Source organism: Phalacrocorax carbo, chromosome Z, assembly GCF_963921805.1.
Source record: "Phalacrocorax carbo chromosome Z, bPhaCar2.1, whole genome shotgun sequence".
Taxonomy (NCBI): Eukaryota; Metazoa; Chordata; class Aves; order Suliformes; family Phalacrocoracidae; genus Phalacrocorax; species Phalacrocorax carbo.
Window position 1 is genome coordinate 54,462,651 of NC_087548.1, and position 27,481 is coordinate 54,490,131.

The 27,481-nt window shown below is 42.6% G+C and overlaps 2 protein-coding genes across 6 annotated transcripts in view; one reads left to right on the forward strand and one right to left on the reverse strand.

The window, feature by feature from the left end:
• FUT10 (fucosyltransferase 10) overlaps positions 1–27,481 on the reverse strand; it is a 91,274-nt gene that overhangs the window by 29,230 nt on the left and 34,563 nt on the right. The window lies entirely within an intron of this gene.
• The window catches only part of LOC104046023 (E3 ubiquitin-protein ligase KCMF1), a 53,605-nt gene continuing 35,322 nt past the window's right edge, over positions 9,199–27,481 (forward strand). The window contains exons 1-2 of one of the 5 annotated variants that reach the window (XM_064438804.1): positions 9,233–9,656; positions 17,789–17,890. Coding sequence is in view for 1 of the 5 variants with exons in the window: in XM_064438803.1 (XP_064294873.1) it covers positions 9,641–9,656 (16 nt within the window). In the remaining 4 variants the exon portion in view is untranslated. Of the gene's footprint in view, positions 9,657–10,434; positions 10,527–17,788; positions 17,891–19,951; positions 20,076–22,722; positions 22,798–27,481 lie in introns of those variants that run through there. The other 4 variants (XM_064438803.1, XM_064438807.1, XM_064438806.1 and 1 more) reach the window with 4 other exon arrangements.

Here is a 27,481-nt window from a genome sequence, read left to right on the forward strand (position 1 = left end):
AAGAGAAATCTCTAAAGCAGACAATAGTTTTTCTCCAAAATATGTTATCTAATGCTTAAGTGTTCAAACAAGGATAATCAGTACCTGGCAGAAGTCACAGTGTAAGGGACATGGTCTTTTCCTCTATTCCTCCCATCTCTGCTCTATGCATGCTTTTATCTTAATGCATCTCTTGGCTTAAGAACACAGATCCTTCTGACAAAAGCCTTTCTGAAAATTAGGATCCTATTCACAGACCAGAAGTGATGCTGTTGACCGTGTTGAGGGAGAAACGTGTTTACAAGTTCTGGGCCTCCCTGTGCCGCTCTGAAAGGAATGCCTTACCTTCTGCTGCTACGGTGGGCCCTGAATTTGCAGAAAAGGGGGAAAAAAAAAATGGAAGGAAAAAAAAGCGTGTTGCAGTAAGTACAGAGGCACAAAAATGTCTGCATGTGAACATTCAGGACAAGACTGCAAAAATCAAGGGTGCGGGCCCTCAATTTATGTTTCTATAATTACTTGGTGTGAAGAGCTAAGAGAAGCTTCACCAAATTTAGCTAGGAACCCCACCTCAGGATGTGCAGATGTCTACATTAGCTGTCCTATCTAACCTCCTTGGGGCTAGGACTCTGTGCTCCGTTATGTGTGTCACCCATCACTGTTCTTCAAGAAGCCATGGGATATAAAGCCTACCTAAGATTCCAGCCCTGGGGAATTAAAATCTTTGCTGTTACCGCTTTCCTGCTGCGGCACAGCAAGGAAAGCGGACGCCAATCGCTAGATGGCAGTGTGACGTCCACCCTGAGTTCACTGACGCCAGCTGTGTGTAGGCAAGCAGAGGGGTAACTAGGACAACTCTTTCTCCATGCAACAACACTGATTTCACACCTGCTAATTAAACACGGAAGAGCAACTGCTTGGTAAGTCAAGACATAGCACCACAGAGGGCTCAAGCACAAGTATTCTGGGAGGGGCTTGATGATTGTCTTCACTAAAAATTGTTGGTGTTAATTGGAGAGTAATTTTTCATTAACTGAAATGATGTCTCCTCTTGACACTGGACACCTTGTACCAGAGCTGGACTCTGTTGAGTCCTGGTGTCCTAAAATAGCAGTGTGACTAAACCCCTCAGCTCAGAGCGTGGGTTTTGTGGACAGTTTACATCTTCTGGAGGTGCACCTCCAGTCAGAGTCCTACACTTAGGCACCTTCACAAGCTGGGAAGTTTTTGTCCCCTAAAGCCAGTTTCTCTGGTTCCTCTGTAAAGAAGTGCTGGCCATTGCTGGCTGTTTCTGTGAATATGGGCTGAAGGACGAGAGGACCTGCTCCTGCTTCTTGGAAGTCGGGGAAGACTTGGGACTAATTGGGGAAATTCAGTGTGCTGTTGCAGGGCCAAGAGTGGTTGCATCACTCATTGGGAAGCAGAACTAAGGACACTGGTGAAGAAAGGCAAAGACAGACCTCTATTCCGCATCCACTAGTTTGTCGAAAGTCAGTCCTGTGGGTTGTCACCACAGTGCAGGGATTTTAAGTGAATGAAGAAATGCAATGTGTGACTTCAGCCAATCCAGCTTGAGCACCCAGGGCTACTCACGTGCAGCTGTTTCCTACATCTTTATGCACTGACCTACCAGGTCATGCTACCATTACCTCCTCCCGTGAGTATAACACCAGCTCTGGCGCCTCTGCCCTTATCTGAAATGGTTGGTTGGGTGACAGGTGTAATGCTGCTGTATCAGTACTGCACATAAGAAGTGACCTTGCCACTGCAGAAGAGGTCTTACTGTGCTTGGGCTTCTCATTCTTCTAGGTTTGGGTTGCTTTGTATAGGTGTATTCAGTTAATGATTTCAGTGGTTTCCTGTTGTGTCCTGTCTGTTGTCCAAATCATCTCTCCAACAGACCAAAGAACAGCTGAATAAATGCTTGTGCTTGCTACCAAGAAGATTTGGAAGGAGGAAAAGAAGAGGAAAAGGGAGCTGTGTTTGTGTTGTTGATGTACATCACCTGTCATCCCCCTTCTGCCAAAGCCTATCACCAGGGCAAGAAGGTGGGAGGTAGATAACCTTTGTCCCTTTTCAGAGCCATGGTGCTTACATGCATCTGCCTCTGCTCTAGCTTCCAGCCATACCATGAATGTGAGTTTTATTCCTGGTTTCACTAGAGGACAGTGAGAACACATTCTCCCTGTACATCATAGCATATGGTGCTCACTGGCTCTGCTGGCTGCTTCTTGCACTGACAGTTTCTCTGCTGCAAAATGATCCAAAATGACCATTTGCAGGTACCTGCAGCCCAGGTGTGTGGCTGGTGTGGAGGACTCCCAAGCACTGTGCCAGCACTCTGCTACCAGTTGAGTGGCAACCATCTTCTTGTTTTAGAGGTCTAGACTGCAAAGACCCTGAGCTCAGCTGAAGGCTACAATAGAAGGAAACAGTGTTCAGTATTTCAAGTAGGCAAATGAGAACCAGAAACATCTGTTTTCAAACTTTTCAAATGCCAATGTTGATCATTCTTGAAGTGAAAAATTAGAAACTTGTAAATTGAGAATAGAAAATTGCTTGGCTTCTGACATTCAGAGGGAAAATATATGAGAGATTTGGTTTAGACAACATCTAATTTTTTGTTAGAAGGGGATGTCTGGACAAAACCCCAAAAGCTGGATGAGTTCTGCTTGTCGTCAGCAGTGTGCTAGGCATAGCCAGGTCCCTCTCAGAGCTGAAATTTTCTCTTGTGTCGTTGTGGAAGGAAGGGGAAGATGAAGAATGGGTACGGGGCAATCCAAAATCACTACTCATGCATCACTAACAACAGCTAAAAATATTACAGTAAATTATTTCAGGAGAGGTGCCTGCTGCTGAACCAGACAGAGCCACCAACACACCCAGAACTTCTGTGCATTTGCAGTAAGAGCAGTGCCTTCCCTCCAGGTTAGTCTGTATTGACTGTCTCATTTCTTTTTCTAATTGCTAATACATTGGTGGCTCTCTGCTTGTCTGACACATGCAGGCTAAGATTTTTAGGGACAGAAAAGGAAGGGAAAGATGAGATATAACCTGTTCTACTGCAAGATTCCTTCTCAGCAGCCATGGCTAGGATGTGACCCTCATTCCCTCAGCTTTATATCCCATGCTGCCAGCTTTCAGCTGTCACTTTACAGCACAGGCTTTTTCAGCAGAAACTACATGTCCTCCTATGTTTGAAATCACTTGGTGCACACAGACATGCCCCCCACTCCAGCAAATCCTAACAGTCTCTTTGTCACCGTAGGAGTTTCACCTGCTTTCTGTTCCTCAGCTCCGTGCCTGCATAGCAGATACAAGCAGTGCAGGGCAATGCTTTCCCATGCTTTGCCATGCTGCACTTAGCCTGAGTAGTGCTGGAGTTGATGAGATTTTGTAGTGACTGCTAGAGGGCCCCTTTGCTCACAACGGTCGTCATGGAAAAGGACCTAGCCACGGAGACTATCTGTGACCCCCCAAGTCTTGGGCCAGTTGTGAAGACTGGGGTATGTGACTCAATTGTACCATCTCATCATAGCATTCAACCCATCACAGGATCCCAGCAGGTGAGTTGAGAGGTCTAGGCATAAATTTTACTGAAATAGAGGTGTATAGATCCAAAGATTAACCACTATGCTTTGCAAAGAGCAGCTCATTGCCTGTATCAGGTGGCAGCATCCGCTGTAAGAATCGGCACAGAGCAACACTCAGAAAGGTCCAATGGGGTCATTCAGCAATTTGAATTCATAGGGAACCTGTCTAAGTGTGGGTATTGTTTTGAAAGAGGGTGGGGACAGCAGAGAAGAAAAGGGCAGGAAAAATCCAGAGAGTAATAAAAACCTAGACCATAGGTGAACCAGTATTTTAGCATGGGCCTGAGAACCATGTGCATACAATATCTGAGCAGCAGAGGAAAGAGTGTTTACGGTGATGAGCACATATTGTTTTATTTGCTTCCTCCTGCTCACACAAACAGGGCTTTGTAAGTAAACAGGATACATGATATCTCTTCCTTGCTGGAACAGTGCTTGGGACACTGTGTTTCTGATTCATTCACACAGAATGGAGTAAAACTAGCAACATTTGTGGTTATCAAGCAGAGGACTATCAGTTGGTTCAGCGGTAACCTCCAAAGGAGATGTAATAGTAATTTCAAGAAAGCATAAACTGTTTTCTCTTTGTTCTCTTCTGACAGAGAGCAGAGCTGGAAGTTGGAGAATTTTAAAAAGCTGTTTCTATTTCCTAATACACTGTGACTGTCCTGTAAGAACAGCGTTCCTACTGGAACCATGTCATTACAAGGGTATGTGGTCAGTTTGGACTATTTTTGTAAGAGGACAGAATGATGAATTTTCAGTGTTTATTTTGGCTCAAATTCTTCATAAAGGTTTGGCCAGAAAAATAGGAGAGAAAGTAGATAGCTGGGGCATTTTTAGCTTTACATCAATATCTGGTCTCTTAACCAACATCAAAAACTGACTGCTTAGAAGGATGAAAGCTCTCAGTAGTGAAGGATAGATCTGGGATAACCTCTGAATGCTGACTCCAAAGTGGAGTGGTCTGGAAAGGCGAGGAGATTAACAGGACAGTTGCTGGTTTTGCCAAAGTCCAGATGTATTTGCTGATAGAAGGAAAAGAGCAGCAATACATTAGAATTCTGCGCAGTGCCTGCATGCATATATCTGACTGTGTACAAGTACCGATCACCTTAACCTCTTCAAAGCATCTGTCTGGTTTCCAAAAAGACTTTGGGAACATGCAAAATCTGTTACAGATGGCCTGGGGAGAAGGCATTAGTCTCAGGGTATGTGCAGGTGAATATGGGGTTGCCGCTGCTCAAGAAAGATGGCAGATATGACATCTACACCTGTACTGCATGTCTGAAAATGGAACAGCTTCTGCAACTGCTAGTTGCCAGTAAAGTGTAAGCGTAGCAGTAGAACATTTTTGTTGCACAACCTAGCAGTGTCCAGCATTCAAAAGGCAGAGTTCTAATAAAAGTTTAAGCTGATGATGAGCATTTTATAGCATATTTAGCCGTGCTTAGCTCAGTTTGGCTCCAAGGCCAAATACAGTTCCCACAGAAGGGAGGTCTCTGCTAAAAGTTCAAGCCCTGCTCTTTTCCAGTGGAATGCTCATACTCCATTGCAAAAGCTCTTATGGAGATCCGCTAAGCAAAGCCATCTGATCCTGATGACTCCAAGCTTGTTTGTGCTGTTCCTCTGTACTTTGGACACTTCATGCTGGATTGCAAGACACCATAAGTAGGCTTGGGAACATGGAAGGGTTCAGTTCACAACAAGTATTTATGTGGAAATACCATTTCCTATCTAGCATCCAGCCATGAGAGAGTCCCACAGCCTTTGAGTTTTATGGTCTGTTATCATGGCAGAACAGGTGTCCTTGGTGCAGATGCCAAAACAAACCAGAGGAAGGTTAAGTATGCGAAGTTCTTTCAGGTCTTTTCTTACAAATTAGAAAGCAGCAAGACTGTTTTTCTGTTTGATTTTAAAAGTTTTCTTTACAGATCACACTGAACACAGCCAGTAAGCAGCTCTATATCACATTGAACAACTACTGAGCAAGGGGAGGCTGAAAAGCAGCAGTTAGAAAAGAAAGTGTAGTGGGAGGACCTGACATGTATTGGTGTATGAATTTGACATTTGAGCATGTACATAATCGTAGTTCCATATTTATCTTTTGAAGACCAGACTGATCCAAGCAATGATTTATCTAAGTTTTATACCACTGGAACAGGCTGCCCAAAAGAGGTGGTGGAGCCACCATCCCTGGAGGTGTTCAAAAACGTGTAGACGTGGCACTTCAGGACATGGTTTAGGAGTCGTGGTGGTGTTGGGTTGATGGTTGGACATGATGAGCTTAGAGGTCTTTTCCGACCTTAATGATTCTATGATTCTATTACAGCAAATCTTACCTCCAAAGTGCAAAGCTGAAATATCAAACCAAGAAGAAGCTAGTGTTGCATGTAGTGGGCTGCCCAACTTTGGTAACAACAAGTCCAAGCAAAGGGAAGCAGAGATCACTTCCTCAAATGGATGAAGCCTAGTAGGGATAGCCCTGAAACAAGTAAAAATGCTTTTTTCAGTGGGCTTTCAGTAGCCCACAAAGGGGTGAAAGATTTCAAGATGAATGGACTAAGTGGGTCCTCAGGTAAAAGCTTAACTATTCAAGAGCTCTGCTCTAGGTTGTCACTATTCAGTTTAGTATCCAAACTTGTCCTGCTCCACCCCGGACACTGAACCCATTTACAGCGGCAGGGAAAGGCACATGAGCATCTCTTCCTTATTTCACAGGATTTTATTACTCCAGGCAAAAATATTATCATATTATGATTTCATGTTAGGAAAATTCATGAATTTTTCAGTTTCTCACTGTAGCTTATGCAATGGCCTAATTAGATATGAGATCTGGGTCACCAGTCCCTTGCCTGGCTCTGACCTTGAATGCCCTTGGGTAAGTAACCTTTCATTTCTCAGCTTGTGTTTATCCATCAGGAAAACACTAATGTTGGAAGTTTTTTTCCTCATGGCTTTATAGCAAGTCTCACCCTGCTGCATGGGAGAGAAAGAATGAGGAACCCAATTATGTCAGGCTCTTCCCTGAGGGACAGAAGGATCCATCCACACCGGAACTTTATAAACCACACTGAAGTCTCTCTTTCTCATTCTGCCAGTGGAACAGCATGTGGGTTTGCGAAACAGTATTGTTCAAAACAAGGACAGCACAGTTTATTAGTTATCAATTCAATGCTGAGAAAATAAGAATATTTTCTACTGGTGGCCATGACCTTGTAAAGGACCTTCAAATTCTGTTATGCACTTCTTTCCACACTCAGCCAGAGCTGCTACGTTCTCATCTCCAGGAGCCTGGCTATCTTACATTTGCCGTATTTGCTATATCTGCAGAGGAAGTAATCAGCAAAATTCCCACTGAAGGACACAATACAGGTGCGCTTTACATACTATTGCACATGCAGTATCATTTAGCACCAATGCTTTTATCTATACTGTCTCACTGGGTATAGATACTGGTCTTCAGGCAAGAAAACAGTATATAATAACAGAATTACAGTTTTAATTTCGGACTCAAGCCTACAAAGATGGACAAGAGGCTGCAGAATTCTGCTTGTCTGCCACAGGCACCAGGGGTGTTTCAGAAAAGTCATGTCCTGAGGTGCTCACCAGCACGCGCTGGGCCATGTGCACGCACTCAAGGGATATCCATGTGCCTAACACTTAATAGATGCAGGAAAGGTTATTAAACCATTTTGCAACTGAAGTGTGGAGAGATTAGATCATTAGCCAAGGTCTTCCATGACCAAAGACTGAACCTTCTGAGTCCCAGTGGAATGCCTGGGTTGCAGTCCATATTTTACCAGATGCACAGGGAGAAGCTCCTGTGGGAGGTTACTCTGCCAGAAGCAAGATAAAACTGACCACAGGCCAACACACCATCATAGTGCTCAGCGTGAGGCAGTTACGTACACAGGGAACTACAGCCTTGCACAGAGACAACACATTGCTAGCCAGATGAATTACCACCTTGCGAAATAGTTTACTCTTCTAGGGACTGAAAGGCATCAGCCAAGAACATCTGACGGTCTGTATTTTGCATCTGGATGAGACAATTGCTATTTGCATTTAAAAATGCAAATGGTGCTAAAATAAAGTTATTAGGACACACACAACGCACTGCCCCACTCCGTGCACTGTTGCTGTGAAAAGCTGGCAAGATAGGCACAGCTTTGCCTATCTTGGAGATACCACTTTCAGAGTTTGGTAGTGAGTTTTATGACAGTTGGAGATTTCTCCTCAGTTGTCATCTGTGGTGTGTTTCTTGCAAATTCCTTGCATGGTCACTGACTCTGACCCTGCTTTCAGGAGCAGTGAAGCCATTGACTCCCATCAGTCAAAATGACTCCCAGCTTCTCCTACAGCTTATCCAACCGGCAGGTTTTGCTTGCTTCCAGTGAAAAGGCCCACAACCCACTGAACTTTTACACACACTGGATCCAGGTTACCCTCTCAGTAGGCACTGTGTTTAGGAAACTGCATGTAGCCAAGGGAAAGATGGAAGTGGAGCAGGTGGCAGAGCACCGGGAACAGAAGTGTGCACATGCATGTAAGCAGGGAAGCAGAGGCTATAAAATACAATTGGCATGAGAGGGAGGCAGCACAAGGAATGAGGTTGGCACTTCCTCCTTTCAATATTTACTGTTTACCCCGCCTTTCACTGCAGCTTGATGCTTAGGCCGCTTTGGTGTGTGGACCCTCACAGCCATTGAAACAGACTAATGAAGAGGTACTTTACCAATGTGAACGTGCAAGAATTGCAGGGCTGGGACAGACATATGGGGGCTGCAGCATAACATGGCAGAGAAGACTAAGGTGTTAGACTGGCAGAGATAAAGGACAGAGGAATGCCATAAGCATGGTTGGAGATGAAAACTTGGAGCAAAATGAAGGCAGGTGGGAGTAGCATGGACAGAGAAGGTGAGGAAGATTATGTTATTCAGGAAGAAATATGGGGAAAGGCCAGGAAGTCACAGTTAAGAAAGGCAGAACAGAATGAAGACGCTTTATATATATACCCCATACATCTGAACCAGGAGAGGAACACAGCCTCGCTGCAGGTTTTTCACTCATCTCAAGACTAGCCTGCTTGCACTGACAGGGCAGGAAGCAACCATGACGGGACATAAAGTTCTCGTGGTGTGGAGTGACCAAAGCGCTTCTCTGAAGCGTGATGACACATGGCACGTGGGGCTGGGGCCTCCTCCTCCTCCTCGCTGAGCCGGACCCTGACTGGAGGGCACTTCTGGCAGGAGTACTCTGCAGGCCTGACAAAAGGGAAGGGGTTAAAGATAAGACGGAAAGCGGGGCTGCACCTGCCCCGCGGCCCGCATCGCGCCTTTCCCCGAAGCCGGCGGGATGAGTAACGCCGCCAGTGACTGAGCCACGGGCTCGGGCATGCGCACTGCTTCTGCCGCGCTTTCCCCCTCCCTTCACATAAACTCCCGCTCACCGCGCGCCCCTCAGGCCGGTCCGGTCCTGGCGGCTCTCCCGCCGCCGGCGGGCCCCGTTACCTCGGCCGCCTCCTCCCCGAGGCCCGCCCTGCGGCCTCTCGCCGTCGCTAGCCCTCCCGGGCCTCCCCGCCGGCCGGGCCCGCCGCCGCCCTCAGCCCCTGGCCCGGCAGCCAGCGCGGGAGGGCCGCCGCCCCGGCCGGGCATTTCCTCTTCCTCCCGAAGTGCGGCCGGGGCGGGAGGAGGAAGGGGAAGGGGCCGGGAAAGCTCCAGCGCGGCGGGCAGCCCCGCCGCCGCCGCCGTCGCTGCGGCAGCAGGCGGAGCGGGAGGCGGCGCCAGCAGTCGGCGGGGCCCAGAGTCACCGTGTCACGGCGCCCGGGAAGCCGCTGCCGCCGGATCCGCCCCCCACAGGGCGAGCAAGGAGGGAGAGGGAGAGGGAGGAGGAGGGAGGCCGGCTCCTCGCCGCCTCTTGTATTTTCGCCCCCTTCCCGGCCCTGCCCCCGGTCACTCGCCTTTCGCACCGGGGCTCCGTGCGTGCGGCGGGGGCCAGGCCGCAGCGGCGCCGGAGCAGCCCGCGGGAGCGCTGAGTCGGGCCTGGGCCGCCGCCTCCGGAGTAGGATGTCCCGACATGAAGGTGAGCGGCGCGGGGCGCCAGGCCGCGGTGGCGGGGGCACGTCCCGGGCCCGGCCCGGTGCTGGGGCCTGGTGCGGCGCCCTCTCGGGTGGATCATCATGGCGCCGCCGCCGGCGGGAGGGGGCCCCGCCGAGCCGGCGGCGGAAGGAGGCCTTGGCGGCGGAGGGCGGCGGCCGGGGCCCGCTCTGCAGTGTCATGGGAGGGGAGGGGAGGTGGCCGCCGCCGCCACGGCCCGTCTACCCGCGCGGCTTGCGGCGGGCCCGGCCGCCTCCCCCGCCGCCCCTCCGGACGCGGAGCCGGGGCCTGCCGCCGCGCAGGGCCGGGTCGGCGGCGGTGGTCGCGGCGGGGGGCTGTTCCACCTCTCTCCTCCCGCTCCTCCGCCTGAAGGACGGGCGGAGGGAGGTGGGGCCCGCCCGGGCGGGCGTGCGGGGTTGGCGGGCGCGCGGGGCGCCCCGGCGGGCCCGGCCGGGGTGGGCGGCGACGCGGGGCGGCCTGCCGACGTGTCGGCTGCCGCGGCGGTTCGGGCCGGGCACGGCGGCCCCGGGGCGGGGGGGGGGAGGGTGGGGGGCGGCCCGGCAGGGCGGGCTGGCATCCCCTGGGGGAGCGGGGCTCAGCTCGGCGCCGGGGGTCGCACCCGGCGGGCGGGGAGGGGAGCCGGGAACGGGGGAGCGGTGTGAGGGCAGCCCGCCGGCCCTGCGGGGTACGTCTCTTGCGCCGGCGGCCCCCAGAGCTGCCTGTTCTCTCTCCGTTTTGTCTTGCGGCAGAGGGGATCACTGCTGATGTAGTGGCATGTTTTGAGGCGTTGAGAGGCCATCAGAGAAACGTGTTTTGTTTGTTTGCCCTGGTCCCGCCGTGTTTACAGCCGCCGTTGGTGAGTTCAGTGCATAGTTCAGTGTTAGTCAAAAGGAGCAGGATGGAGAGAGACAGACCTGGGAGTTATGGAAGGAATTTCTGCGCAGGAGGAAGATGGGAGTGTGAAAACAGGAGAGAAAGTCGCTTGACTTTTTTCTCCTTTTTTACCTGCGAGTAAGGTTCCTGGACTAGTATTAAAATACTTTGTAAAACTGGGGTTTGTCACATGAACGGACAACTTTCTGCCATGTTAGGAACTTAATCTAGCACCTGTCTCCATTTGCTCTATCTTATCTAATTTCTTATTTATCTGTTCTCTGTTTTATCTAATCTTAAAATGTTTTGACAGAAATGTTGTTGGTGAAGTCACTATTTGTGACTAATAATGGCTTCTAGTTGGTAGCTTGGTGCTGGACAACGGTATATGTGATGGATTTTCAGTGGGCCGTCATAATATTTTGCAGAATTCTTGTTTGTGCAACCATATGTGCTTCTGTGTCAGAATTGTCTAGCCTGAATCCACTAGCTTTTTTTTTTTCACTTAAAATTTGAGAGGTACCAAATTTTTTCTGTCCTTCTCCACCCTTGTAAAATATGTGTTTTCCCAAGAGGGTGGAGATAGTGGATTTGTTGATTTCAGCTGGAGTTTCTAACAATAGTGAATGAAACAAGGACTGATTGCAAAGTTGTTGTCTGTGATGCTGGAAAGAATTTTATCTTTCCCAAACAGGTTTATCTGTGTTTGTTATTTCTAGACATGCCTAGTTAGAAAAAATGGAAATAGTTGTCTTTCTTACCTGGTAAGTGAGGGTGAGTTTTGGTAATTTCATATTGTGGATGGAGACTCCCCAGGAGTCTGTGTGCGTGCATACACGTGTGAGTGAAACAATGAGAAGAACAATGTGAGATTAAAAATGAAATCTGTCACTGTATCCTTGTGATACATTTTTATTAAAAATGTCAATCTTTCAATTTATCAGTGATTCTCCTTTTATTTCACACTTCAACTATTTTGTTGTAGTCAACTTTAGTTATAGTGTTGGGATAACTCACGTTATCCCAAAGGCCTGCTTTTCCAACTTGATGGAAGAGACATTTGGAGACTGAATTTTGTTAGAAATTTGGAAATCCTTAGAAGTGAAATATTTAAGAAAAGGAATTATTAGTTCAGGTCTCTGCTGTCATTCACAGTGGGTGGTTTTTGATCCAATGTGAGTAGTTTGGGAAGGGCTGGCTTGGAAGGATACGGTGTAGGGAAGAAGCAAGCTTTAATCATGTTTATTAAGAGAGAACTTTTCTGTGTGTTTCTTTGAAAACGGTCCATCCTTAAAGGTATAAACAGAATTTACTGATTGCTCCTGCCAGAATCTGGATGCTGTACCAATTTTATGATGGGAAAAGATGTCTCTGGAAGGGTACATGCTGGAGAAAGTGGAGTTGCAAAGTCTTGGGACTTTTTAATAGGCCACAAAGCATCTGATAGAGTTTTAAGCTTGGTTTCCGTTGCGGTTTCTCAACTGTTTTCTTTGGTGTAATAATCCATAAAATACAATCAGTTGTTTTTTTTTTTTTAAAAAGGTATTTTCTTATCCTTCAGAAAAATTCTGACTGCAGCCTGCCTTTCATGGTGCTCTTATTTCACACATGAGCTCTGGGCTCACGTTTCTCCTGAATTCAGGAAAATGGGCACAACTAGAACTTGAATTATTGTTGCTTTTTCTTGAAATGTTTGTTCAGTGTTTAAGAGGCTTTGTTGGTATACTGTCAAGAGTAGCTGTTAGTGTTTATCCACATCTTGCTATTGCTAGTTCCTTCTATTTTTTAAAAAACATTTTTGTTTTGTGATTTGGTGTTAAGAGACTAGCTATTCTCTGCCTTTGGTTTTCTAGAATGCAACATGAGGTCATCCCCTGGTCTTGGATTTCATGTTGTTCCCTTTATAGGAGCGACACGCTGTGTTTTTCTGGGTTAGCCCCTCTGTTGAGGAGTATGTGGTGGTGTAATATTTGGCAGCCTACAATGAGCAGGTAGGTAACTTCTTTCCTATACTCCAGAAAGTATACCAGAAAGTGTTTTGCATATTACAGATTTTCTTTCTGTGGACATGGCATCTGGCAATGATTCCCTTGTGTGGCAGTGGACACCACCCAGGACAGCAGAAGAATAGAGAACCACAACTTCCAGGAATATCATTAGAAGACCATTTTTTGCAAATTCTGTTGTGAAACCAGGTTGCTCCAGCATTACTGGTTGGTCATACAAGGGCCTGGCTTCAGGTTCCCTATGCCTGGCAGTTCCAGTGGCTCCCAGTGCGACACTGCCAGCATCACTTGGTTCTTTGTCTCACACTCTGCACCCCACTCCCAGCCCCAGTTCCATACTTTGTTAGTTATTTTGACAAAGGGATGTACTTTTTAAGCTTCAAAGAGCTAGCAGCAATGCAATTGGTGGTGGTTTTTGATGGTGCCTGTTTGTCAGCATTTCTTACAAATCAGCAAAGCTCTGCAGTTAATACCATGTGAAGTAAAGTTGCAAATGGATGGTGATAACAAAGCTAGGAAGGGAGAGCAGTGACTGTCCGGACCATGTGGAGTTTCCGGATAGTATCTGTTGGCTTCATGGTCTTTGTATTTGAGGGAGATGGAGTCTCAGTACTCACCTCTCTCTTTTTTTTTTTTTTTTGTGAGTGTGTGTATAAACGTCTTGCATAGACATCTTGAAATCAAGTGCTTATTTGAAATAGAAGGGTAAATAAGAACTTAAAAAGAAACAGACAGAACATGGTCTTTGAAATTCAAGAAATCCTAGAGTTATGCTTGAATATGTACCAACCACTTGAAAACGGCTAATGTAAGCCAGTCTTCTAGCTGTACTGTGAACATGTTGGGAGTCTGGGCTGATGATGTTTTCTGTATGATCACGATACAAAACATAAATAACTTTATCCATAACAAGATTTTTGAAAACATTAAAAGCAAGAGGAATTTCTGCCCCTTATAATAGGGGCAGAATAGCTGCAGAAGGATACTATGAAATCCTGTCAAGACAAGTAACATTTGGTAGTTGATGCGTGACTTTGAATATTTCATGTAGTGTCAGTAATAGAATTGCCACTAAATGCAGAACAAATCTATTTTTGCATGTAAAGCCCTTAATGCAGGTAACAAGAGCACCAGTTTTCATGCAAAGTACTGGAGATACTGTCTGGGTTAAGTATTGTGTTTGATGATGAAACGAGCATCTGTGAGACCAGTTATATCTTGCTACCTTCTGATGCATTTTAATACTTTGCTTATGTCTTCTCCAAATATTGAGTTTTGCTCTTCCACAGTACAGAATAATCTCAAACTTTTTCATATGTGCTGGCACTTACATCTGTTTTGTAGAAAAATAAATCCAGATTAAGTTGTGCATGTAACATAAAACAGTGAGGTTTTTTGAATTTGTGCTAATATTTGACTCTGACAAAGCATTTTTCTAGCTGTATACATCAAAGTGTTTCATACTGTTGTTAGTCTTTCTCTATGGCAAATATTACTGCATATAATTACATGTGTAGTGCAGTATCTGAAAAGGAGTTAGTGTGATAATTTAACTAGTGAGAGCTATCTTCAGGACACAATGTTAAGTGTAAACAGCTGCAAAGGTGATTACAAGTATTGGAACACAGTAATTTGTGTTTATTATTACACTCTTAGCTTTCAGTAAGAAACTGAATCATCAGTAATACAAAGAGCCCAACACATCAGTGATATTTTAAGGGGAAAGATATTTACTGGTTTTGAGGAAGCTAGGTTTCCATTTTTAAAAAAAGTTTCTAGCGCTGATGGTTTAGGAAACATACTGTGTGTGAACCAATATGCTGCTGTCCCTGCAGAGTCTGTGGACAAGGTCCTCCAAAAATATGTGTGAAGAGAGACCAGTTTTTCTCTCAGGGTTTGTGATAAGGAGTAATGCCATGGATCAAATATTATTTGGGAAACAGGAGAAAAAGATTAGATTTAGATGATTGATAGCCAGTGTCTTAAGCAGAAAACCTGGAACAGAACTGTGATACTTTTAACATTATTTGGTGGGGGTGAAGAGAGAAGTCTGGTGAAGTAACTCTTACATCCAAATGTTTGTTTGAACTAGTGGTGACTAGAAGGGGTTCAGGGGAAGTTTAGAGAGCCGTGCAAGTTGCTTGAGCAGTACTGGCCAAATAAAATCCCTATGTGTTAAATAAAAAGAAGAAAGTTTTTCAAATACATTTGCATATTTACATTATTGATAACACTTGAGGAGGAATTGTGGGTCTCACTGTTCATAGTTGTGTCTTTATTGTTATTTAAGTTACTGTTAAGAAATACAAACACAGAATAGTGACTAATACAAGTGTTACTACATTCAAGAAGCTGCTGGACATAGCAGCAGATGTGAAGAGCAGCAGTCAGGAGTTGGGATGTGCCAGAATTTGGTTGCACAGACAGTGCTAACTCAACCCCTTGTGTATCTGCATTGTGTAATTACACAGCTGCATATTATCTACTCCATACCACCCCTACCTCCTTTAGGGTGCGCAGGAGGGTTTTATGTGTCAGCCCACTGCTCTGTATTTGGGAGCGTACAGCAAATGAGCAGGTAGAGGCATTACAGAAAGAAAGGATTGTTGAGGTGTTGACAGTTTTGTTGTAGAAAGTTGGATCGACCCTCCTGCCCTCTGCTGCAGAGTTCATGTGAACTGCTGTGGAAATCACTTTGGCAGTAATTCACAGGTGGCTGTTAGCTCTTCATCACTTTTGTTATCAAGGACTGATTTGGGATTTTGGGCTCTGAGCATTCATGACTGCAGCTGTAGTATGTATGTAGTATGTAGCTGAGTGATAAGCTTTGAAAAACACTTAACTCTAGAAAATCAAAGATTCTTAACAATCCATCCTTTGGCATCTCGGATCAGGCAGCTGGATTCAGTGGACTTGCAGTTTTAATCTTTACAAGCCTTGGCTTTCCTCTGTTTCAAGAGAAGGAAAATACTGCTTAGAAGTGCTGTCAAAGTTAATTCATTGATATTTGTGTGGCACTGAAATGCTATAGAGAAATGCTTGTGGGGAAAAGGCAGCAAGAAAATCCAGAGTCAATGTAAATTTTTAAGTGTGTGATAAATAGAGGCTCAGACAGCCAGTGATGATAAAACAACTAGAGACTTTTCTGTTTGTCTACTGAATACCATATGACCTGGTGCACTGAGTGAGGTGGTATTTTTCTAGAAAGGAATATAAGTGTTACATTGCACTTCCTATGGATTCTGAACATGGATTGATACTAGGAAGCATAGATTTTAATATGAGCAAGATTGAGTTTTCATGGGTTTTGTTCTTGGATCACTTGAGCTAAATCCTCCACATGCAATGCTTTCTTCCATCTACAGGATTTAGAATAGATGAGCATATTTAGAAGGTGTAGGTTCTGAAAATGGTATCAGAGTGGAGAAGAGGTATACAGGCTTCACTGTAGGCAGCAATGTTGCTCACCCATACAGAAACAGCATTATAAGGCCTGGTGAGCAGGTCAGGCACATTGAGCTCAGGGAACTGTGAGTACTGTTAATGACTCAGGACACATGTGAGGGGGAATTACTGCATGGATGGAAACTGAAAAGGTGTTCACTTTCAGAAAGGCTGATATGGAGAGGGAATCTGAAAGAAAGGTATCATCTTCATAAAAGTCTGTAGTCTCCCTTTCCAAATACAAGAGGAAGATATTTCATGAATTCAAGAGGGTAATTAAACCTGAAGTGCTTTTTCATGCAGTACATAATGAGATTGTGGATAATTTTGTCACTGAAGGTTCTTGAGGCTATCTAGTATCCAGATTAAATCCAAAGCTTTAATTGTTTAATCTGAAATTTTATACCCCAGGACTCTTAACTATTTCAGATTTGAATATGGCTGTCAAGTATCTCAAATCTTACGTTGTTTGGTTCCTACACCTTTCCTCGAAGCATCACCTGAACATCTGGTTTCAACTTACTCCTATTGGGTTTTGTACATATGGTCCTTAAGGTTATCCACATCTTTCTCTCTGTGTCGCATTATTACAATTGATTTTGACACAATGAAGTAAGACCATTTTGAATTTGGTGTGGAGCATAGAGACAAGCTTGATTAGTGTCACTGTTTCAGAATATATGTGTAAACCCAAGGTTTCAGTTTGGAGCTGTTTTAAAAGTTTTACTTGGCTTATTGACATTTACTAAGTTAGATACGTAAGGTCTGTACCAAGTAAAAATTGTAGGGCATCATCATAGAAGTGTCTTCAGCTTTAATATGATTTTTTTTTATCACTCACATAACTGCTCGTTGTCCATAGTGCTTGGAATTGTATTTCAAAGGTATGTGTAGGTGATGGCTTGATTTCTACTACTTGAAGTCATTGCTTCTAGTTTGGAAAGAATTTTTAAGAACAGGTAGAAGTCACTGGAGCCTCCAAATCTGGAGAAATTCGGGATTTTTTCCCCCTAGGATTGTTCTGAGAATGTAGTTTGGATGAGTACTAGGGGCAGGATGGATTTGTTTGATGGAATTTTGATCTTTTTTAATGTTAAAATATTTAATTTTTTTTATGCTTAGTCTATGATTTGCCTTTATATGAGAATTCCTCTTTTTATTGCCTGTTTGTCACCCTGCAGTGAATTTCACGAGTGTGTTAAGTCTTTCTATCATGATTGCTTTATTTGCAGCTTCTAGGACACTTCCTCTAAAAGTCGCCCATTTTCAGTTGGAGACCTGGGTAAAACATTTTTATTACAATTAAACAGGGAATCTGGACATGGGGAAACCATGATGTTTCTTCCATTTGCATGTGGGATATCAGGTAGAGATTTTATGTATCACCAGAAGGCACTCGGGAAAGTCTCCTGAAGATAGGAATTAGTGGTCTTGTACTCCATTGCAGTTTTATAGATGCAAGTCCATTCTTCTAAATTTTTGACTCATTGGGACATTTCAGTGGGATATACTGTTTGCAGCTATCACTTCATACAGCTTCCCTGTAGTATTTTAAATTTGTTTTTAATTTCAGCATTCACAGAAAATTTAACATTTTTATCAAAATTCTGTTGATCTTGTTCCACATTTGATTTGGATGTTCCCACTGTCATCGCTGAAAAAACCCAGCTGAATAAAGACATTAATTTGAAAAAAAAAATTCACAGCTTTTAAAAAATATATTGCAAAAGTAAGATGAAGCAACAGACAAAGTTTAAAAAAGAATTATAACTCCATTTTTTTTTTCTTACCTCAGGTCAGATTTGGTCTTCCCCCATCACTTCTGCCACTTCCTGGTGCCAGATTCTTTTTGGGAGGCAATGTTTCTTGTCTTGACTGACAAGAGGTGCTGTCTCTGGTAGGATAAATTATGTTCTTTGCTTTCCTTCTTTTTGTCTTTGATCTTTTATCTTTCACTCTCTTATTTCCTTGTCATTGTTCTTTCTTCCCTTTGCTGTGCTCTCTCCTACTTTTCCTCCTTAAAGTGCTCTAGGGTGGGATTTTCAAAAACACCTGGGGAAGCTGTAGGCCCATGCTGGGTTCAATTTCAAGAGAAGTTTAATGCCTGCCTCTGTAAGTCTCTTTGAAAAGCAAAGCCGTAGTGCTTCTTGGTAGCACAACTAGCTCTCACTTACTTCAGAAAATAGCTATTGCTATATAGGCACTGTTTTCTTCTCTCCTATTATGGAGATGGATTTGTGTGTTAGTTTTGTTTGTTATATGAGACAAGGTGGCTTTAGTGGTGAAAATTCTTCTTACTTGTCTAGATTAGGACTGATGAACTCTTTAATTATGTGTTGAGGAGAGTCATTGTTTACAAAACTCTTTGGTAACAGTGGATTTCTAATGTAAATGATGTTTAAGGTCTGACTTCTGTTAGCTTATTGATACTAAAGCAGCCAGTATTTTTGGCTGAAGGTGATTACTCTTGGCCAGCTCTCTTAGACTGTATTTCCCCTAAAAAATTGACAGGATGAGGTGAAGTCTTTATGTATAAACACCATAGAAATTAGCATGAATTAATGCGTCACATGGGATAAAGTGGTTTGAGAATATCAATATTCATATTAGGATTGTAATTGTAATTTTAAACCAATTTCTAAAGAAATTCTGCACCTCTACAGGCCAACAGAGTTGCTCTCCAGATCCTCATAGTATGCCAGGAAGTTCATGGCAGCTCTGGAAGTAAGCACCTGGGCCTGTGCCTAGAATAACGTTAGAGTTACTTGGAGGCTGAATGGAGGCATCCTGGGGGTGGCTGGTTGGAAAGCAGTGCTGTGAGCTGTTAAACAGATGATATTCTCTGGATACTTATCTCAAGTGCTGTAGCTCCAGCAGCAATAGATAATACAAGATTTTCAAGGTCAAATGCCATAGGTTATAGTCACATAAGGACTTAGTGTGATTGTCAGTAACTTCTGTCTTTACTTCCAAGTAAATAATCCTGGTAAGAAACAATGTTCAGTTTTACTGGTAATACATTTTTTGCATAGCTTATCAGTTTGTATATGTATTAGCCGTATATGCTTAGAAATTGGACTTCACCTAGAATGAATTTGTAACTTTTGGGAGTCTGACTACAAACCTTTGTTGGTTGGACTTTCGTTTGTGATAGTTGGAATGGAATTATCTCTGAAGAAATCTGTGGTTTGGGCACAAAGGCTTGTCTGTGCTCAGGATACCATCACCTCACTTTCACTTCAACAAAGTAAATGTTTGAATTATTGCAAATATTTGCATATGCTTTTAACATAGGCAGTAACAATGAGATGTGCCTAACAAAGACAGTATTGAGTGTACAGGTATTATCTCTATGTCCGTATGTAAGCTGAGGTGTGGATTGTCTCTGCAAGTCGAAAATTACTGTAGTGAGAATCACCTTGTGATTCACTGATGAAATTGGGTCTGTGAGGGCAGCTTCACCAAGAGTAATAGTGGTAGAATGTAGGTCCCAACTGGACACGCACAGGTCTACCACTTCAGTTTTCGAAGTTTCTTCTGACTTTCTTTTCACTTTCCGAAAGTGAATAAGGTCACTGACTTAAGCACCTGAATTACTGTTAATTTTTCACGTGTCCAGAGTAGACTCTGTCCCTAAACCTAGCTGTGGAAAATGAGGTAGGGTTGGGGAAGATAATTCAGGATGCACTTGAAGAAAGACACCTAAGCTTTGCAGAAGTAAGCAGTAGAGAATGCAGACCTTTTTACATCAAGACTAAATTTTTTTTAATCTGGATGTGCATAAGATAGCTCAGATGATCTTAATTCCATACCTGTCCCCTACTATTGTTTGTACTGGTAAGATGAAAATGCCAGTAAGTGTAGTTTGATCTCTGAGTGTATAGATGGAAGTTGGTTACTTCTGCTGTAAACCATGACCAATTTTTAAAAATTGTTTAGACTTGTATTTGTTAATTAGTTGCCTTACAGATTTAAGAAGACAGAGTAGAAGCTGTGCAGAGTCTCTTGAGTCAGGAGGAGGTCAGACACATTCTCCAGCTTTCTTCTCCCCTGGTTATCTTCAATTTTGGAAAACTGCAAAGGTGACTAAACCTATTTGTCCTCCTGAATACAGAAAGAATGGATGCTGTGATGTGCAAGTATCTTTTCCCAGGTTGTTTTGGCATAAGGCCTGTGAATGGTCAGGCGGGATCTAACGGCATATCAAGTGTTTCTCATTCTGGAAGACTTCTGTGAGGAGCTGAGAAAACAGCTTGAGATTTTGCTGTAGAAGAGTGGCTTTGTAAGAGAAGATTCCTTAGAATAATTGACTGTTACTAGTCAAGTTTGTAGTGGTAGAGGTTGCTGTAGATAACATTCTTGTGTTATTGCAGACTGCTGTCCGAAGTCTACTTGGAAGCAGAGGATTTGCAGGATGCGAATTCTAAACTGCAACTGATGATGTCACATTTCAGTAGGCTTTGAGGTTGCCTTGTAGTCTGTTATGATACTATCCAGCTCTTCATATTGGAGGCAGTTACTGGGACGTGTCATTCTCAATGTACCTCAAAGCTCAGTTAGTATTTTGTTCCTGGAAGCAGTAGGACTTAAAGGAAAGTGACAGAAAGCTTGAAGGAGTGGAGTGTTGAGAACTACATGCCAGAATACAGTTACCTATCCAAGAATAAAGTACTTTGGGGTGATAATTAATTGAGGTGCAGGACTCCAGACTCTAGCTTTGAGGAATACCATGATGTATTTTTTCAGAGCGAATATTTCACTTTAGCAGCTGATGAATCCTGTTTGTCATGATTGCATTAGACTTTGTGTTCAGCTTCTTCCAAACCTATTTTCCCTTTCTTCTAATATCCTTATTTACAAATAAATGCTTTTGAAGAAAGGAGACACGTTCTTAACTTGTATAATATGACATCTCATTAAATGTCCTGAATCTGTAAGATGACACTGCCTACACGCTCTTTCATAGTGCTAAGCATCTGTAGGTCTTGGCAGTGTATAGCAGTTATAAAGATCCATACTGTAGTTTCTTCCAGTTAATCCAGGAACTCTAGAGAAGGTGCTGTGGCTCTGAGGAATGTCTCAGAAATGAGAAACTACAGAGGAAATACTTCAAATGATCTGATTACCTATATTCAAGATGAAGCAAACTTTAGGGGTAAAGAAGGCCAAAGAAGTTGTGTGTAATTAATAGGGTTGTGACTCCTTCTGTTTTCCTCCAACAATTTTAAGGTGTCTTCTAATTGCATGCAAGAAAAAGGGACTCACTACTGGCTGTACCCTCGGCTCCCAGTTGCTGTATGTGTGTCAGTTACCTGCACTGGAAGATGTCTGCAAATCCAAAAAAGCTTCAAAACTCTACCTGTAAAATATGTTATGTGGACAGTATTTTAGGTGCAGTTCATATCTTTCTTCCTGGAAGATTAATGTAGAATTGTAAACTTCGGCAAGAAAAGACGTGCTGAATTGCTTCTTGAGTGTCACTGCTCTGCTGAGAGGTATATTGGTTAAGTAAGGTAGCTGCCAGCTCTATCACATGCAGAAGAGTCTGGAAGGAAAGTAGTTAACACTTACTGTTTCCTGTAGGAGCTGGTGTGTTGTAACAGTCGATAGAGAGCTGAGAAAACCTGTTAAAATAACAGTTGGCTTAAAGTTATACCAGGAATATGGACATTCAGTCCTGCTGAATGGGCTGAAGGTATCTCTTCATCCCTGCTCCTCAGTGACACCACCTTGAAGACTGTCAAGGTAAATTGAGAGAGTTTCCCACTCGTATCCAACCTCAGTTATGGGTATCTGTAGACAAGAGGGCTGTGCTGTTTGTGGCAAAACTGTGCTTGACATGCATTCCCAAATTAAACTCGAGAATCCGTCACAGTGTGCAGTGAGGCAGTCTTAAAAATACTTGTGTTTAAAGAAGGTACTAACTACAGAAGATGCAAGTATGAGGGTGAGTGTTTTTGCTCATAAACATCTGAGAACTTGAAATAGTTCAGCAGTCCAGTGGGCAAAAACTACCTTTCAGTGTGGAATTCAGGTGGAGTCCAGTGGGAATGTAAACAAAAAGTTGTGGTGTTTAGTGTTACGGATGCAGCATGTCTGTGTTTTCAAGACGCAGTGAAAATATCTGTCTCCACCTTCCCCCGCTTCATTATTTGTTTTCTTCAGCAGTATCTTCATATAATAGCCCTAATTTTTTTCTATAGGCAGATCATTAAAAACTTGGTTTTCCCTTATCCTTAAAATACTGTTTCATGGATTTTGTAACTTCAGTGTGGCATCTCAGCCTATAGTAAGGAGTAGTGAGAGCTAATGGGTTTTGATGCTCCCTATCCTTGTTTTCTTAAATTACAAAGTGAGGTGTGTTTTACCTGTTTTAATAAAATACTGTATTATTAGGCAACTGCTTTATTCTTAAAATTCAGCAGATAAACACCTCTCTAGATTGCTGTCTGTTGTTTTCATTTAGAAAAATGTCTTTTCTGTTAAAGCTTTATTTCCCACAGAATTTTAAAAATTTGGAGATCAGATTTTTTTTAAAGTTTTGTAGTTGTTGTTCAATCGTTAAATTAGGTTCCTGTACTAAGTATTCTTCTGCAACTGTAAGTTTCATACTGTTTTTGCCTGGCTGTTGATCCATTATGTAAATGTGTTTTTCCAAATGTTTTTGACGTCGTTTAATTCATGTCTTGTCATTCCGCCTTGCTCTAGGACTGTCTCCTGTTCAGAGTAAGGATGAGGGGCTGCAGAAGGCTTTTGTCTGGAGCAAGGTGGTGGGAATTGTGGTACCTGTCTGACCCCTGTGGTGTAAGTCAGAGTGCTTGGCAATTTGCTTCATCTAACATGAGGATTTGAGAGAGATCAGTTTTGGCATGATAGAACAATAATCTAACTTTTTGGTCTTTATCCTGCCTTTGAGTGTTTCTACCTGTAACAAAACAGTTACATTGAAAGCACAGCAATTGGTTTTTTTTTTTTCAGAGTTGTTGTTTCCCCCACCAATTAAAAATAGGTGCTGTATATACTGATCTTAATGTATCTTCAGTTTCTATACAGATAAAAATAGAGGTTGATTTTTTTCTCTCTCTTTGAAATTGTAGGTGGCTGCTCTCAGTTCTAGGAATAAAAATGAACTCTCTCTTCCTGTTCTTAAATTTCTTAATATGATTTGGATTTTATGGCAAAATAATTGTGAGGCTGAGTAACTTATGTTTTCTACAGTAAATTGGTCCCTTGTTACCTGGTCTGACAGACTTAAATTTTTTTTTTATTTGTCCCATGTGATGCTTTCTGTTTTAGTGTGCTGGATTAAAATCCAATGGTGTAGTGTTTTTCCTGAGAATCAGGTTTACTTTGAGGGCAGGTTTGAATGGAAATATCTTTTTAAAGCAGGTTTTTTTAACGTTAAAAGAAAAGTCTTGTTTAAGAGATTGAGCTAATTACAGTAAAATTACAGTAGAAAGACTACTGAAGATTCTTGAACTGTGATCGGTAAATCAGTGATGCTTTTAGTGTTTAGTGATTGAAAGCTATTTAGGAAAATGATCTGACTCATTTTCTGTTAGGATGGTTAGTAAATTATTCTGAAAAGTAAGCTGGATGCATGTGTAAAGGATGGATGGGACTGTCAGGGAAGTGTTCAGAAGGTTATATTCTGGTAGTCCTTGGTTTTTTATGTATATTTGGTATAAGAGGAGAAGAAAAAAACTACAAGTAATAAAACTAAATGAAACTCTTCCTAATGAGAGGAAGAAAGAGAAAGGCAGGCATTTGGTATGGCTGGCAAGTGGCTGGGTTGCCAATCTAGGGAACGTATGAGCAATTAGCAAAGAAGTATGTGCCATGGAGAACTGGAAAGAAGGGGAGAGAGGAATGAACAAACTCAAAGCCTGACCGAACCAGGCATGAAACCTTCTCTGCTTTAAGTTAATTCATTTCCCACAGCACTTTTCTGGTGTAGCTTTCACATCATGAGCAATTGTAGTTTCTGCAGGCATGTTACCAGCCTGAGAAGCTGTTCTCTGTAACAAAGAGTGGGAGTAAAAGTGGTTGCCAAGGCAGTCTGTTTATGTTCATAGTAAGAAAAATGCCCAAGAAAGCCCAGGGTAGAACACTGCTACTGACTTAAATGAACATACTGTAGGTTTTTAACCGCCTATTGCCATTTTTAAAAATTTACGTATCATTCTGTCTTGTGTTCAGAGAAATCCTATAATTTTTACAAGTTCCTAGACCTCTTGTGGTGTTCAGGAAAGATAATTTACTTCTATGACATTGTGGTACCATTCAGAATGGTGATTTTGAAGGTAGGCTGGAAGTTTGAAAGTGTTCTTGTGCTCCTCTCTGTAAACATAGTTGGGTGATAGGGAATCTAGATATGGCTGCCTGCCGTGATTCAGACATTGCTGCTTTCTTTAGTGAAGAGGAGAACCCCTTGTTCTTCTTTCTGTCCCTCTCCCAGCTGCTTTCTGGATGTGTTTTCCTGAAGTGAAAAGTCTGTATATTTCCAGACCACCTTGTGCAAGTCTTTACTGTAAGTCTTGGCTATTGTGAGATATGTAATGTAATCACAATGCATTAGTGCAAGAAGACCTGGAACACTTGCTGCATGAAAACCTTTGTCTTTCACTTCTAGCTATGTGGTTGCCCAGCCAGTGCTGCCTGCTTCCTGCATTGCTGCCTGTGCTAAATCTTACCTCTTCTCTGTGCTGCAGGGGAGAAAAGGTTGCGGCATTTGTCAATAGGAACGTTTACGAGGATGCAGAGTGAGTCTGATAGTGCAAAAGGGAGTAAAAGCTGAGTGTGTATTCCAGACACTAGAGCTATGCACAGGGTGTACCTAAATAGAGTATTCAATTTCTGTTAAGTATTTAATTTCTGCAAAGGTAAGAATTTACAAGGAAAACTGATGAATTTTGCCTCTGCCAGGTGTGTTGAGTACTGATGTTCTTCTCTTATCTGCCTGAAACAGCAGCTCATAGAAAAAGGAGTCAGGACTATCAAGTCTTCAAGCACTTCAACCTCACTGCTCAGTTGAGCCATGCTGCTCAGTTCTCTACCATGCTTGATCGGGCATGTGTCTTTTTTCTCCTTGTTTGTTTTTCAGGGTTTTTTTGGTCACTCTTCTTAAATAACACACTAAACCAAAATATGCAAAGGTTTATTTTCTGAGGCAACTACCTCTTAATCCTTGCAGGGCTCAACAGAGAATTATCTGTTCTTCTGTCAAACTTATTTTTAAGATTTGCTCAGCATGACTCCATGTTTCTTACACCTATAAAACTCATTTGTGTATGATGTTCTTCACCTCCAGCCCAATTGTCTTTCAGCTGGTGTTTGCCTGAGCTGCATATTTCTGTTGTCTCTTCAGTCCTGAAAGAAACTCAGAAACCTGGTTCTGTCTTATCTTAAAAACTTTGCCATTGATTTTACTAGATACGGGATTTAGCCTTGCGCAGTTATTTTCTTGCTCTGGCACTGTTTACAGCTTTGTCAGTTTAAGTATTTTTCTGTTAATAGAATTCACATGCTGTTTGCCGTTTTTCAGATTAACAGAGTTGTTAAATAAGATCATGTCTGGTGCCAGTTCCCTTTGCTGCCACATTACAAACTTCCTGTGCTCTGATAAATGTGTTGCAATTTGTTTGATTTTAATGTGTTTACAGTACACTAGCAGGCTTTCATGTTGTGGTGGTTTTGATGGTCAAGTTATATTAATTGAATGATAAGGGATATGTGGGACACAGTATCGAATATTAAGTTATAAATCCAAATCTGCTTGATCAAAAATCCTTGCAATGTACACTGTTCCTAGTTCTACTTTAAGTCTTAAGCATGTCTGGCAAAACCTTTCACTGTGAATCACTTCTCATGACAGGTTAAGAATTCTGCTGTATTCTAAATGTTTAGATATGCTAAATATAGTACTCTAATCAGAGAAGGTACTTGACATTTTTTTGTTGAAAATATTGGAAGTCTGTGCTACTCTGAATGAAAACATCTCTGTGCTGTAGGAGGCCAGGACTTAAAACTGTAACCTAGTTTTGTGCCTGAAATTAAAGAACAGTTATTGAAGGGTCTGAGGATATCAAGCCTAGAAAACAATAGATTGTCAGTAAATATTAAATATGTTCTCTGTTTTTTGTTTTGGGCTAATATATCTGAAGAAAGTAGCTTGTTTCTGTTTTGTGGTGTTCCCAGTAAGTTGCAAAAGTGATAAAACAGAAGGCAGAGCAAATATTACTCTAGGAGGTTTCAGACATGATAGCTGTCCTCTGATAAAGGTGGATTCCATGGTTTTTTATTTTGCTAACCAGAATTCCTTGGCTGGAAACAGAGTAGGCTAGTTAAAAATGTTCTGAGAATTGGTCTCCTGCAGCTGCTTTCTCATCTGAAGGAGTTTCCCAGGACTTGTATGTTAAAATCCTTTTTCATTCATGCTTGCTTTCTGTATTTTGACACAGGGATGTGCATTGTTTTGTCTGTCTTCTCTTCAGTGTAGACAAGTTTGTTCTGTATTATGGAGGATGGGAGGGTGCTCTACCTAGTTTGTCAGGAAAGTAGGTTTTTTGCATTATAGGCTGTATAGTGATTTTTCATTAAATGACATCTAGATAGTAAGTCCAGAGTCTTCAGCAGCCTCTAGAGCAGTTTCTGGCTGATGTGCGTGGTGTCCCAGCAGCACATGTAGAGAGACGAAAGATCTGCAGATCTGTATGTAAAATCTTCACAAAGAAAGTGGTTGCTCTTTTTATTGTGTAGAGCTAATATATGTTTAATGTTAACAAGAACTGAGGGTCATGTGTACTTGTAGAGAACTTATTTTGGCCTATTTCAGGTCAGAATAAATGAGGGATACTTAAACCTAATCTTACAGAAGTAATTGTATAGAATCTCCTTTTTCAGTGATTTGGCCCTTGGGCAAATAAACTTTACAATGATTTTTGGACTGTGATCAATAAACTCATATTGATAATTTTTTGTTTGCTTGGAATTTTTTTGGAAAGGGTGATATTTAAAAGGAAGTTGCATGCACAGAGTTTATGGTTGGCCATTACGTCATCTCTCTCGGGTTGTAAGAAGACAACTTCCCTCTTTCAGCCATTTTCAGCTAAGGTGGTAGTGAAACCACCAGTGTTTCTGGGATCTATTTTTAAAAATTAAAATGTTCAATTGATATTTATATTTGCATCAATGGTGTTGAAGTTGTTCTTGGACCTGCTGTATAAATGTCACTGGTGTCAAGGGATGCCATATAATGGGCAGTATGATCGGTACATATGAGAGAAGTTGAATCTGCCTGTGAGAATAGTAAATCCTAAAGTAAGAATAATTAGGATTTTTTTTTATTAAGATGTTGAACTACAAGTACTGTGTTAGCATTTCAATATGTTTTTCGAAGGAGTAAAAACCACCCTACTTGTTACACTTGGATATTGTGATCTTCCTCTCAAAGCTGGATCTGGAAAAGAGATGTTGAGTGACTTTTTCA